Source organism: Agelaius phoeniceus, chromosome 38 (genome assembly GCF_051311805.1).
Source record: "Agelaius phoeniceus isolate bAgePho1 chromosome 38, bAgePho1.hap1, whole genome shotgun sequence".
Taxonomy (NCBI): Eukaryota; Metazoa; Chordata; class Aves; order Passeriformes; family Icteridae; genus Agelaius; species Agelaius phoeniceus.
Genome location: NC_135304.1, coordinates 1,352,622 through 1,365,249, shown reverse-complemented (window position 1 = coordinate 1,365,249; position 12,628 = coordinate 1,352,622). Strand labels below are relative to the sequence as shown.

Below are 12,628 nucleotides of genomic sequence, written 5' to 3'. Positions count from 1 at the left end.
TGGTGTAATCCTCCTGGGGGGCAGGGGGTCAGAAAGAGCCCAAAAACACCCAAAAAATACCCCAAAAATACCCCAAAAATATCCCAAAAACACCCCAAAAATACCCCAAAACCCAACCCAGTCCATGGTGTAATCCTCCTGGGGGGCAGGGGGTCACAAACAGCCCAAAAACACCCCAAAATACCAAAAAAATACCCCAAAAATACCCCAAAATACCCCAAAAATACCCCCAAAACCACCCCAGTCTGTGGTGTAATCCTCCTGGGGGCAGGGGGTCACAAACAGCCCAAAATATCCCAAAAATATCCCAAAAATACCCCAAAAACCACCCCAAAAATTTCCCAAAGTATCCAAAAATAATCAAAAATACCCCAAAAAATATATTTAAAAAAATATCCCAAAATACCCCAAAAACCACCCCAAATATGTCCCAAAGTATCCAAAAATAATCAAAAATATCCCAAAAAATATCCCAAAATTTTAAAAACACCCCAAAATCCACCCCAGTCCGTGGTTTAATCCTCCTGGGGGGCAGGGGGTCAGAAACACCCCAAAAATATCCCAAAGTATCCAAAAATAATCAAAAATAGCCCAAAAAATATTCCAAAATAAAAAAAATACCCCAAAATCCACCCCAGTCCGTGGTTTAATCCTCCTGGGGGACAGGGGGTCACAAACAGCCCAAAATACCCCAAAAATATCCCAAAAACACCCCAAAACCCCCCCAGTCCATGGTGTAACCCTTCTGGGGGGCAGGGGGTCACAAACAGCCCAAAAACACCCCAAAATACCAAAAAATACCCCAAAAATACCCCAAAATACCCCAAAAATCACCCCAGTCCGTGGTGTAATCCTCCTGGGGGGCAGGGGGTCAGAAACAGCCCAAAATATCCCAAAAATATCCCAAAAACACACCAAAAATACCCAGTCCGTGGTGTAATCCTCCTGGGGGGCAGGGGGTCACAAACAGCCTAAAAACACCCAAAAATACCCCAAAAATACCCCAAAAATACCCCAAAATCACCCCAGTCCGTGGTGTAATCCTCCTGGGGGGCAGGGGGTCAGAAACACCCAAAAATACCCCAAAAATACCAAAAAAATACCCCAGAAATACCCCAGAAATACCCCAGTCTGTGGTGTAATCCTCCTGGGGGACAGGGGGTCACAAACAGCCCAAAATATCCCAAAAATACCCCAAAAACACCCCAAAAATCACCCCAGTCCATGGTGTAATCCTCCTGGGGGGCAGGGGGTCAGAAACACCCAAAAACACCCAAAAATACCCCAAAATACCCCAAAAATACCCCAAAACCACCCTAGTCTGTGGTGTAATCCTCCTGGGGGACAGGGGGTCAGAAACACCCCAAAATACCCCAAAAATATCCAAAAAATACCCCAAAAACCAGCCCAGTCTGTGGTGTAATCCTCCTGGGGGGCAGGGGGTCAGAAACAGCCCAAAAACACCCAAAATTACCCCAAAAATACCCCAAAAATACCCCAAAATCACCCCAGTCCGTGGTGTAATCCTCCTGGGGGGCAGGGGGTCAGAAACAGCCCAAAATATCCCAAAAATACAAAAAAATACCCCAAAAATACCCCAAAAACCACCCCACTTCATGGTGTAATCCTCCTGGGGACAGGGGGTCACAAACAGCCCAAAAACACCCAAAAATATCCCAAAAATACCCCAAAACACCCCAAAATACCCCAAAATCACCCCAGTCCATGGTGTAATCCTCCTGGGGGGAAGGGGGTCACAAACAGCCCAAAATACCCCAAAAATATCCCAAAAACACCCCAAAATACCCAAAAACACTCCAAAATACCCCAAAAATACCCTAGTCTGTGGTGTAATCCTCCTGGGGGACAGGGGGTCAGAAACAGCCCAAAATATCCCAAAAATACCCTAAAAATACCCCAAAATACCCCAAAACCACCCCAGTCTGTGCTGTAATCCTCCTGGGGGGCAGGGGGTCAGAAACAGCCCAAAATATCCCAAAAATATCCCAAAAACACCCCAAAACCACCCCAGTCCATGGTGTAATCCTTCTGGGGGACAGGGGGTCAGAAACACCCAAAATACCCCAAAAATACCCCAAAAATTGCCCAAAATACCCCAAAATACCCCAAAAATACGCCAAAAACACCCCAGTCCATGGTGTAATCCTCCTGGGGGTATGGGGTCAGAAACACCACAAATATCCCCAAAAATACCCCAAAAACCACCCCAAAAATGTCCCAAAGTATCCAAAAATAATCAAAAACACCCCCAAAAATATAAAAAAAAAAAATCCCAAAATACCCCCAAAACCACTCCAAAAAATGTCCCAAAGTATCCAAATATAACCAAAAATACCCCCAAAAATATCCCAAAATTTTAAAAATACCCCAAAATCCACCCCAGTCCGTGGTTTAATCCTCCTGGGGGGCAGGGGGTCAGAAACACCCCAAAAATACCCCAAAAACCACCCCAAAAATGTCCCAAAGTATCCAAAAATAATCAAAAATACCCCAAAAATATCCCAAATTTAAAAAAATATCCCAAAACACCCCAAAAATACCCAAAACCACCCCAAAATCCACCCCCAGTCCGTGGTTTAATCCTCCTGGGGGACAGAGGGTCACAAACAGCCCCTCAATCCCCATTTTTGGGGTGCACCCCAATCCCCGTTTTTTGGGTGTCCCCCCAAACTCCAATGAACCCTCCCCAAAACCTCAATGAATCCCCCTGGGACACCCCCAGTTCCCTTAGGGACCCCCCAAAATTCCCGGGACACCCCCCAGTTCCTTTAGGGACCCCCAAAATTCCCCGGGACACCCCCAGTTCCTTTAGGGACCCCCAAATGCCCCGGGACACCCCCAGTTCCTTTAGGGACCCCCAAAAATGCCTCGGGACACCCCCAATTCTTTTAAGGACCCCCAAAATGTCCCGGGACACCCCCAGTTCCTTTAGGACCCCCAAAATTCCCCAGGACACCCCCAGTTCCTTTAGGGACCCCCAAAATGCCCCAGGACACCCCCACTTCCTTTAGGGACCCCCAAAATGCCCCAGGACACCCCCAGTTCCTTTAGGGACCCCCAAAATTCCCCGGGACACCCCCAGTTCCTTTAGGGACCCCCAAATGCCCCAGGACACCCCCAGTTCCTTTAGGGACCCCCAAAATTCCCCGGGACACCCCCAGTTCCTTTAGGGACCCCCAAAATGCCCCAGGACACCCCCAGTTCCTTTAGGGACCCCCAAAATTCCCCGGGACACCCCCAGTTCCTTTAGGGACCCCCAAAATTCCCCGGGACACCCCCAGTTCCTTTAGGGACCCCCAAAATGCCCCCGGGACACCCCCAGTTCCCTTAGGGACCCCCAAAATTCCCCGGGACACCCCCAGTTCCTTTAGGGACCCCCAAAATGCCCCGGGACACCCCCAGTTCCTTTAGGGACCCCAAAATTCCCCAGGACACCCCCAGTTCCTTTAGGGACCCCCAAAATGCCTCAGGACACCCCCAGTTCCCGTTAGGGACCCCCAAAATTCCCCGGGACACCCCCAGTTCCCTTAGGGACCCCAAAATGCCCCAGGACACCCCCAGTTCCTTTAGGGACCCCCAAAATTCCCCGGGACACCCCCAGTTCCCTTAGGGACCCCCAAAATGCCCCAGGACACCCCAGTTCCCTTAGGGACCCCCAAAATGCCCCAGGACAACCCCAGTTCCTTTAGGGACCCCCAAAATGCCCCAGGACACCCCCAGTTCCCTTAGGGACCCCCAAAATGCCCCAGGACACCCCCAGTTCCTTTTAGGGACCCCCAAAATTCCCCGGGACACCCCCAGTTCCTTTAGGGACCCCCAAAATTCCCCGGGACACCCCCAGTTCCTTTAGGGACCCCCAAAATTCCCCGGGACACCCCCAGTTCCTTTAGGGACCCCCAAAATGCCCCAGGACACCCCCAGTTCCTTTAGGGACCCCCAAAATGCCCCAGGACACCCCCAGTTCCTTTAGGGACCCCCAAAATGCCCCAGGACACCCCCAGTTCCTTTAGGGACCTCCAAAATTCCCCGGGACACCCCCAGTTCCCTCAGGGACCCCAAAATGCCCCAGGACACCCCCAGTTCCCTTAGGGACCCCCAAAATTCCCCGGGACACCCCCAGTTCTCTTAGGGACCCCCAAAATGCCCCGGGACACCCCCAGTTCCTTTAGGGACCCCCAAAATTCCCCAGGACACCCCAGTTCCTTTAGGGACCCCCAAAATTCCCCGGGACACCCCCAGTTCCCTTAGGGACCCCCAAAATTCCCCGGGACACCCCCAGTTCCTTTAGGGACCCCCAAAACCCCCCCAAAATGCTCCGGGACACCCCCAGTTCCTTTAGGGACCCCCAAAATTCCCCGGGACACCCCCAGTTCCTTAGGGACCCCCAAAATGCCCCAGGACACCCCCAGTTCCTTTAGGGACCCCCAAAATTCCCCGGGACACCCCCAGACCCACCTCGATGTCGAAGTCGACCTCGCCCGGCTCCCGCACCCGGTTGGGGTCAGAGCAGGGCTTGGCCCGGGGCAGCTTCCGGGGGAGCCCTGGGGACACCCCAAAAACGGGATTGGGGTGACCCCAAAATGGGATTGGGGTCACCTCAGAAATGGGATTGGGGAAGCCCCAAAATGGGATTGGGGTCACCCCAAAATGGGATTGGGGACAGCCCAAAATGGGGATTGGGGACAGCCCAAAAACGGGATTGGGGTCACCCCAAAAATGGGATTGGGGCCACCTCAGAAATGGGATAGGGTCACCCCAAAAACGGGATTGGGGTCACCCCAAAAATGGGATTGAGGATAGGCCAAAAACGGGATTGGGGGCGACCCCAAAAACGGGATTGGGGTCACCCAAAAATGGGATTGGGGTCACACCCAAAAATGGGATGGGGACAGCCCAAAATGGGGATTGGGTACAGCCCAAAAATGGGATTGGGGACAGCCCAAAAACGGGATTGGGGTCACCCCAAAAATGGGATTGAGGATAGGCCAAAAACGGGATTGGGGCGACCCCAAAAACGGGATTGGGGTCACCCCAAAATGGGATTGGGGACAGCCCAAAATGGGATTGGGGACAGCCCCAAAATGGGGATTGGGGACAGCCAAGAATGGGATTGGGGATTGGGGATTGGAATCACCCCAAAATTAGGACTGGGGTCACCCCAAAAATGGGATTGGGGTCACCTCAAAATGGGATTGGGGTCACCCCAAAAACGGGATTGGGGTCACCCCAAAATGGGATTGGGGACAACCCAAAAATGGGATTGGGGACACCACAAAAATGGGATTGGGGACTGCCCAAAATGGGATTGGGGACAGGAAAATGGGATTGGGGACAGCCCAAAATGGGATTGGGGACAGCCCAAAAATGGGATTGGGGTCACCTCAGAAATGGGATTGGGGACAGCCCAAAAACGGGATTGAGGATAGGCCAAAAATGGGATTGGGGAGACCCCAAAAACGGGATTGGGGACAGCCCAAAATGGGATTGGGGTCAGCCCAAAATGGGATTGGGTCAGCCCAAAAATGGGATTGGGGTCACCCAAAAATGGGATTGGGGTCACCACAAATGGGATTGGGGTCACCTCAGAATGGGATTGGGGTCACCCCAAAATGGGATTGGGTCACCCTAAAAACGGGATTGGGGACAGCCCAAAATGGGATTGGGGAAGCCCCAAAATGGGACTGGGGACAGCCCAAAATGGGATTGGGGACAGGCCAAAAATGGGATGGGGACAGCCCAAAATGGGATTGGGGAAGCCCCAAAATGGGATTGGGGACAGCCCAAAATGGGATTGAGGATAGGCCAAAAACGGGATTGGGTCACCCCAAAAACGGGATTGGGTCACCCCAAAATGGGATTGGGGACAGCCAAAAATGGGATTGGGGTCACTACAAAATGGGGATTGGGTCACCCCAAAATGGATTGGGGACAGCCCAAAATGGGGACTGGGGACAGCCCAAAATGGGATTGGGGACAGCCCAAAAATGGGATTGGGGATTGGGGATTGGGGATTGGGGTCACCCCAAAAACGGGATTGGGGAAGGGTTGGGGATGTTTTGGGGATGTTTTGGGGATGTTTTGTGGATGTTTTGGGGATGTTTTGGGGATGTTTAGGTCCCAGTTTTGGGGGGGTTTGGGGATGTTTTAGGGGTTTGAGGTTTTGGGGGCTGTTTTAGGGGTGTTTTGGGGTTGTTTTGGGGCTGGTTTTGGGGATATTTTTGGGGATGTTTGGGGGTCAGGTTTGGGGATGTTTTTGGGGACATTTGGGGCTGGTTTTGGGGACATTTGGGGCTGGTTTTGGGGATGTTTTTAGGGATGTTTGGGGTCAGGTTTGGGGCTGTTTTTGGGATGTTTTTGGGGCTGGTTTTGGGTATGGTTTTGGGGATGTTTTGGGGCCAGTTTTGGGGATATTTTTGGGGATGTTTGGGGCTGTTTTTGGGATGTTTTTGGGTGTTTTTGGGGATGTTTGGGACTGGTTTTGGGGCCAGTTTTGGGGCTGTTTCTGGGGCGTTTCGGGGGTACCCACGGGGCAGGCAGTGAGGTATTTTTGGGGATGTTTGGGGCCGTTTTTTGGGATATTTTGGGGCCGTTTCTGGGGTGTTTCGGGGGTACCAAGGGGCAAGCAGTGAGGTGTTTTTGGGGATGTTTGGGGCCGTTTTTAGGGATGTTTTTGGGGATGTTTGGGGCCGTTTTGGGGATGTTTGGGGCCGTTTTTGGGGTGGTTTTGGGGATGTTTTAGGGGATGTTTGGGGCCGGTTTTGGGGCTGTTTCTGGGGTGTTTCTGGGGTACCCACGGGGCAGGCAGTGAGGTATTTTTGGGGATGTTTGGGGATATTTTTGGGGCCGTTTTTGGGGCTGTTTCTGGGGTGTTTCTGGGATGTTTGGGGACGTTTTTTGGGGCTGGTTTTGGGGCTGTTTCTGGGGTGTTTCTGGGATGTTTTTGGGATGTTTGGGACGTTTTTGGGGCTGGTTTTGGGGATGTTTTTGGGCCGTTTCTGGGGCTGTTTCTGGGCGTTTCGGGGGTACCCACGGGGCAGGCAGTGAGGTGTTTTTGGGGATGTTTGGGGATGTTTTTGGGATGTTTCTGGGGCTGTTTTTGGGGTGTTTTGGGGGATGTTTGGGGCTGTTTTTGGGATGTTTGGGGCCGGTTTTGGGGGTGTTTTTGGGGATGTTTTTGGGGATGTTTTTAGGGATATTTTTGAGGATGTTTTTAGGGATGTTTTTGGGGCTGTTTCTGGGCGTTTCGGGGGTACCCACGGGGCATGCAGTGAGGTGTTTTTGGGGATGTTTGGGGCTGTTTTTCGGGATGTTTCTGGGCTGTTTCTGGGGTGTTTCGGGGGTACCCATGGGGCAGGCAGTGAGGTATTTTTGGGGATGTTTGGGGCCATTTTTGGGCTGTTTCTGGGGCATTTCGGGGGTACCCACGGGGCAGGGAGTGAGGTATTTTTGGGGATGTTTGGGGCTGGTTTTGGGATGTTTGGGACTGGTTTTGGGGCTGTTTCTGGGGTGTTTCTGGGGTACCCACGGGGCAGGCAGTGTGGTGTTTTTGGGGATGTTTGGGGCCGTTTTTGGGATATTTTTGGGGCCGTTTCTGGGGTGTTTCGGGGATACCCACGGGGCAGGCAATGAGGTATTTTTGGGGATGTTTGGGGATGTTTTTGGGATGTTTCTGGGGCTGTTTTTGGGGTGTTTTGGGGGATGTTTGGGCTGTTTTTGGGGATGTTTTTGGGATGTTTGGGGCCGTTTTTGGGATATTTTTGGGGCCGTTTCTGGGCGTTTCGGGGGTACCCACGGGGCAGGCAGTGAGGTATTTTTGGGGATGTTTTTGGGATGTTTTTGGGGCCGTTTTTGGGCCGTTTCTGGGGCGTTTCGGGGGTACCCACGGGGCAGGGCGGCGCGGGCCCCGCCGCGGGGGGGTCTCGTCGATCTGCAGCTCCTCCTCCGAGTCCAGGTCCAGGGGGGAGCTGGGGGGGGAGCAGGGGGGGGATGGGGGCGGCCGGGACCCCAGAGCCCCCCAGGGCGGGCTGCAGCGGGGCCTGAGGGGGAGGGGCGTCAGGGGGACCCCCCCGAACCCAAAACCCATCCCTGAGCACCCCCCCCCCCCCCCAAAATCCATCCTGCATCCTCCTGACCCCAAAAAACCCAACCTGGACCACCCAAAACTCCAAAATCCATCTCTGACCCCCCACAAAACCACCCTAGAATCCCCCCATACCCCCTGGAACCCCCCCCCAGTGCCCCCCCAAATCCACCCAGTGCCCCCCAAAAAACCACCCCAGAACCACTCCAGCCCCCCACAACTCCTCTGGGATCCCCATGAGCCCCAAAATCCATCCAGACCCACCCAAAATGCTCAAGGACCCCCCAAAAACCACCCCAGAACACCCCCAGGGCCCCCCCACCAAAACCCTTTGGATCCCCCCCAAGTCCCCCCAAACCCCCTTGGGCCTCCCCAAATTCTGTCTGGACCACCCCAAACCCCCCAGTGCCCCCCTGTGCCCCCCAGTGCCCCCCAGTGCCCCCCAGTGCCCCCCAGTTGCTCACCGAGAGCCCCCATTGGCCAGCAGGATCTGGGGGTCCCCCTCAGAGTCGGGGTCCGTCTCCTCCGGGCTGGAGCTGGGGGGGTCAACCTGGGGGGGACACCCCAAAATTGGGGGGAGGAGACCCCAAATCCACCCCCCATAAATCCAATCCTCACCCAGTCCCTCCCAGTCCCTCCCAATCCCTCCCAGTCCCTCCCAGTTCCCCCCAATCCCTCCCAGTTCCCCCCAGTCCCTCCCAATCCCTCCCAGTTCCCCCCAGTCCCTCCCAGTCCCTCCCAGTTTTCTCCCAATCCCTCCCAGTGCCCCCAGTTCCTCCAGTCCCTCCCAGACCCTCCCCAGTTCCTCCCAGTCCCTCCCAGTTCCTCCCAGTTCCTCCCAGTCCCTCCCAGTTCCCCCCAATCCCTCCCAGTCCCTCCCAGTTCCCCCAGTTCCCCCCAGTCCTCCCAGTCCCTCCCAATCCCTCCCAGTTCCTCCAGTCCCTCCCAGTCCATCCCAGACCCTCCCAGTCCCTCTCAGTGCCCCCCAGTTCCTCCCAGTCCCTCCCAGTCCCTCCCAGTCCCTCCCAATCCCTCCCAATCCCTCCCAGTTCCTCCCAGTCCCTCCCAGTCCCTCCAATCCCTCCCAGTCCCTCCCAGTCCCTCCCAGTTCCTCCCAGTTCCCCCAGTCCCTCCCAGTTCCTCCCAATCCCTCCAACCCCTCCCAGTCCCTCCCAAGTCCCTCCCAGTTCCCCCCAGTTCCCCCAGTTCCCCCCAATCCCTCCAGTTCCTCCCAATCCCTCCCAGTCCCTCCCAGTTCCCCCAGTTCCCCCCAATCCCTCCCAATCCCTCCCAGTTCCCCCCAGTTCCCCCCAGTCCCTCCCAATCCCTCCCAGTTCCTCCAGTCCCTCCCCAATCCCTCCCAGTTCCTCCCAGTGCCCCCCAGTCCCTCCCAGTCCCTCCCAGTCCTCCAGTCCCTCCCATTCCTCCCAGTCCCTCCCAGTCCCTCCCAGTTCCCCCCAGTCCCTCCCAGTTCCCCCCAGTCCCTCCTCACCTCCTCATCCTCCTCAGGGGGGGCTGGGGGGGGGTTTGGGGTCCCCCCATCGTCGTGAGTGCGGGAGTTGGGGGGGGGCTTGCGGGGCCCCCCCTTTTTGGGGCCTGGGACCCCCCAGGGGGGGCCCAAAGGGGGTCCCCGACATCCCCGTGCTCTGCTGGAACAGCTCCTGCAGGGAGGGGACACGGAGCTCCCAGTATGGCCCAGTATGGCCCAGTATGGCCCAGTCCCTCCCAGTAACCCCAAAACCTCCTCAAACCCTTCCCAGTAACCCCAAAACCTCCTCAAACCCTTCCCAGTTCCTCCCAGTCACCCCAAAACCTCCTCAAACCCTCCCAGTAACCCCAAAACCTCCTCAAACCCCTCCAGTCCCTCCAAAATCTCCTCAAAGCCCTCCCAGTCCCTCCAGTAACCCCAAAAACCCCTCCCAGTAACCCCAAAACCTCCTCAAACCCTTCCCAGTCCTCCCAGTAACCCCAAAACCTCCTCAAACCCTTCCCAGTCCCTCCCAGTAACCCCAAAACCTCCTCAAACCCTTCCCAGTAACCCCAAAACCTCCTCAAATCCTTCCCAGTCCCTCCCAGTAACCCCAAAATTTTCCCAAACCCTTCCCAGTCACTCCCAGTCCCCCCAAAACCTCCTCAAATCCTCCCAGTTCCTCCCAGTAACCCCAAAACTTCCCCAAACCCTTCCCAGTCACTCCCAGTAACCCCAAAACCCTCCCAGTCCCCCCCAGTTGCTCCCAGTTCCTCCCCAGTTGCTCCCAGTGCTCCCCCCCCCCATCTCCAGCCATTCCCAGTCCCTCCCAGTGCTCCCAGTTCACCTCTGCCAGCCGGATCTCCCTGCCCAGCTCCTTGATCAGCTGCCCCGGCCTGACGGTCTCAGGGATCTCCTGCTCGTGCTCTGCCAGGACCTGGGGGTGAAAGGGGTTAAAATGGGGGAGACCCCCCCCCCCCCAAAACTTCCACCCCTGGGACCCCCAAAATTCCCCAGATCCCCACCCCAAATCCCCTCTAAGCCCCTCACATCCCATCCCAACCCTCCCAAACCCCCCAGGGCCCCAAAATCCCCTGGAGCCCCCCAAAATCCCTTTGAACGTTCATAAAATCCCTTTGGAGCTCCCAAAATCCCTTTGAATACTCATAGAATCCCTTTAGAGCTCCCAAAATCCCTTTGAACATTCATAAAATCCCTTTAGAGCTCCCAAAATCCCTTTGAGCCACCCCAAAATCCCTCTGGAACCACAAAATCCCTCAGAGCTCCCCAAAATCCCTTTGAACATTCATAGAATCCCTTTGGAGCTCCCCAAATCCCTTGAGCCACCCCCAAATCCCACTAGAACCCCCAAAATCTGTCAGGAGCAACAAAATCCCTCAGAGCTCCCCAAAATCCCTTTGAATGTTCATAAATCCCATTAGAGCTCCCAAAATCCCTCTGGAACCCCCAAAATCTGTCACAACTGACAAAATCCCTCAGAGTTCCCCAAAATCCCTTTCAACACCCTCAAAATCCCTTTGGAGCTCCCAAAATCCTTTGAGCCCCACAAAATCCCTCTGGAACCCCTCAAAATCCCTCTGGAACCCCCCAAAATCTGTCAGGAGCAACAAAATCCCTCAGAGCTTCACAAAATCCCTTTGAACCCCACAAAATCCCTTTGGAGCTCCCAAAATCCCTTTGAGCCACCCCAAATCCTCTGGCACCCCCCCAAAATCTGTCAGGACTGACAAAATCCCTCAGAGCTCCCCAAAATCCCTTTGAATATTCATGAAATCCCATTAGAGCTCCCAAAATCCCTCTGGAACCCCCCAAAATCTGTCAGGACTGACAAAACCCCTCAGAGCTCCCCAAAATCCCTTTGAACACCCTCAAAATCCCTTTGGAGCTCCCAAAATCCCTTTGAGCCACCCCAAATCCCTCTGGAACTCCCCAAAATCTGTCAGGAGCAACAAAATCCCTCAGGCCTCCCCAAAATCCCTTTGAACATTCATAGAATCCCTTTGGAGCTCCCAAAATCCCTTTGAGCCCCCACAAAATCCCTCTGGAACCCCCCAAAATCTGTCAGGACCCACAAAATCCCTCAGAGCTCCCCAAAATCCCTTTGAACACCCTCAAAATCCCTTTGAGCCCTCCCCAAATCCCGCTAGAACCCCCCAAAATCCATTGGGACCAACAAAATCCTTCAGGATTCCCCCAAAATTCCTTTGGACCCCTCCAAATCCCTTTGAAGGCCCCCCAAAACCCCTCAGGACCACCCCAAAACCCCTCAGGACCCCCCAAAATTCCTCTGAGCTCCCCCAAATCCCTCAAGACCCCCCCAAAATCCCTCAGGACCACCCCAAAATCCCTTTGAGCTCCCCCAAAATTCCTTTGGACCCCTCCAAACCCCTCAGGATCCCCCCCAAAACCCCTCAGGACACCCCAAAATCCCTTTGAGCTCCCCCAAAATCCCTTTGGACCCTTCCAAATCCCTTTTAAGCCCCCCACAATCCCTCAGGACCCCCCCAAATCCCCTCAGGACCCCCCCACAACCCCTCAGGAGCTCCCCCAAAATTCCTTTGGACTCCTCAAATCCCTTTTAACCCCCCAAAACCCCTCAGGACCCCCCCAAAAACCCTCAGGACCCCCCCAACATCCCTTTGGACCCTTCCAAATCCCTTTTAAGCCCCCCCAAAACCCCTCAGGACCCCTCCAAATCCCTTTTAAGCCCCCAAAACCCCTTTGAGCTCCCCCAAATCCCCTTTAAGCCCCCCCAAAACCCCTCAGGACCCCCCACAACCCCTCAGGACCCCCCCAAAATTCCTTTGGACCCCTCCAAATCCCTTTTAAGCCCCCCACAATCCCTCAGGACCCCCCCAAAACCCCTCAGGACCCCCCCAAAACCCCTCAGGACCCCCCAAAATCCCTTTGAAGCCCCCCAAAACCCCTCAGGACCCCCCCAAAACCCCTCAGGACCACCCCAAAATCACTTGAGCTCCCCCAAAATTCCTTTGGACCCCTCCAAACCCCTCAGGATCCCCCCCCAAAACCCCTCAGGA

General features: G+C 54.9%; 1 protein-coding gene across 1 annotated transcript in view; it reads right to left on the bottom strand.

The window, feature by feature from the left end:
• PHF8 (PHD finger protein 8) overlaps window positions 1-12,628 on the bottom strand; it is a 42,516-nt gene that overhangs the window by 10,407 nt on the left and 19,481 nt on the right. The window contains 4 exon segments of the mRNA XM_077172440.1: window positions 4,477-4,753; window positions 5,603-5,646; window positions 9,613-9,762; window positions 10,417-10,506. Of these exon segments, the coding sequence (XP_077028555.1) occupies window positions 4,477-4,753; window positions 5,603-5,646; window positions 9,613-9,762; window positions 10,417-10,506 (561 nt within the window).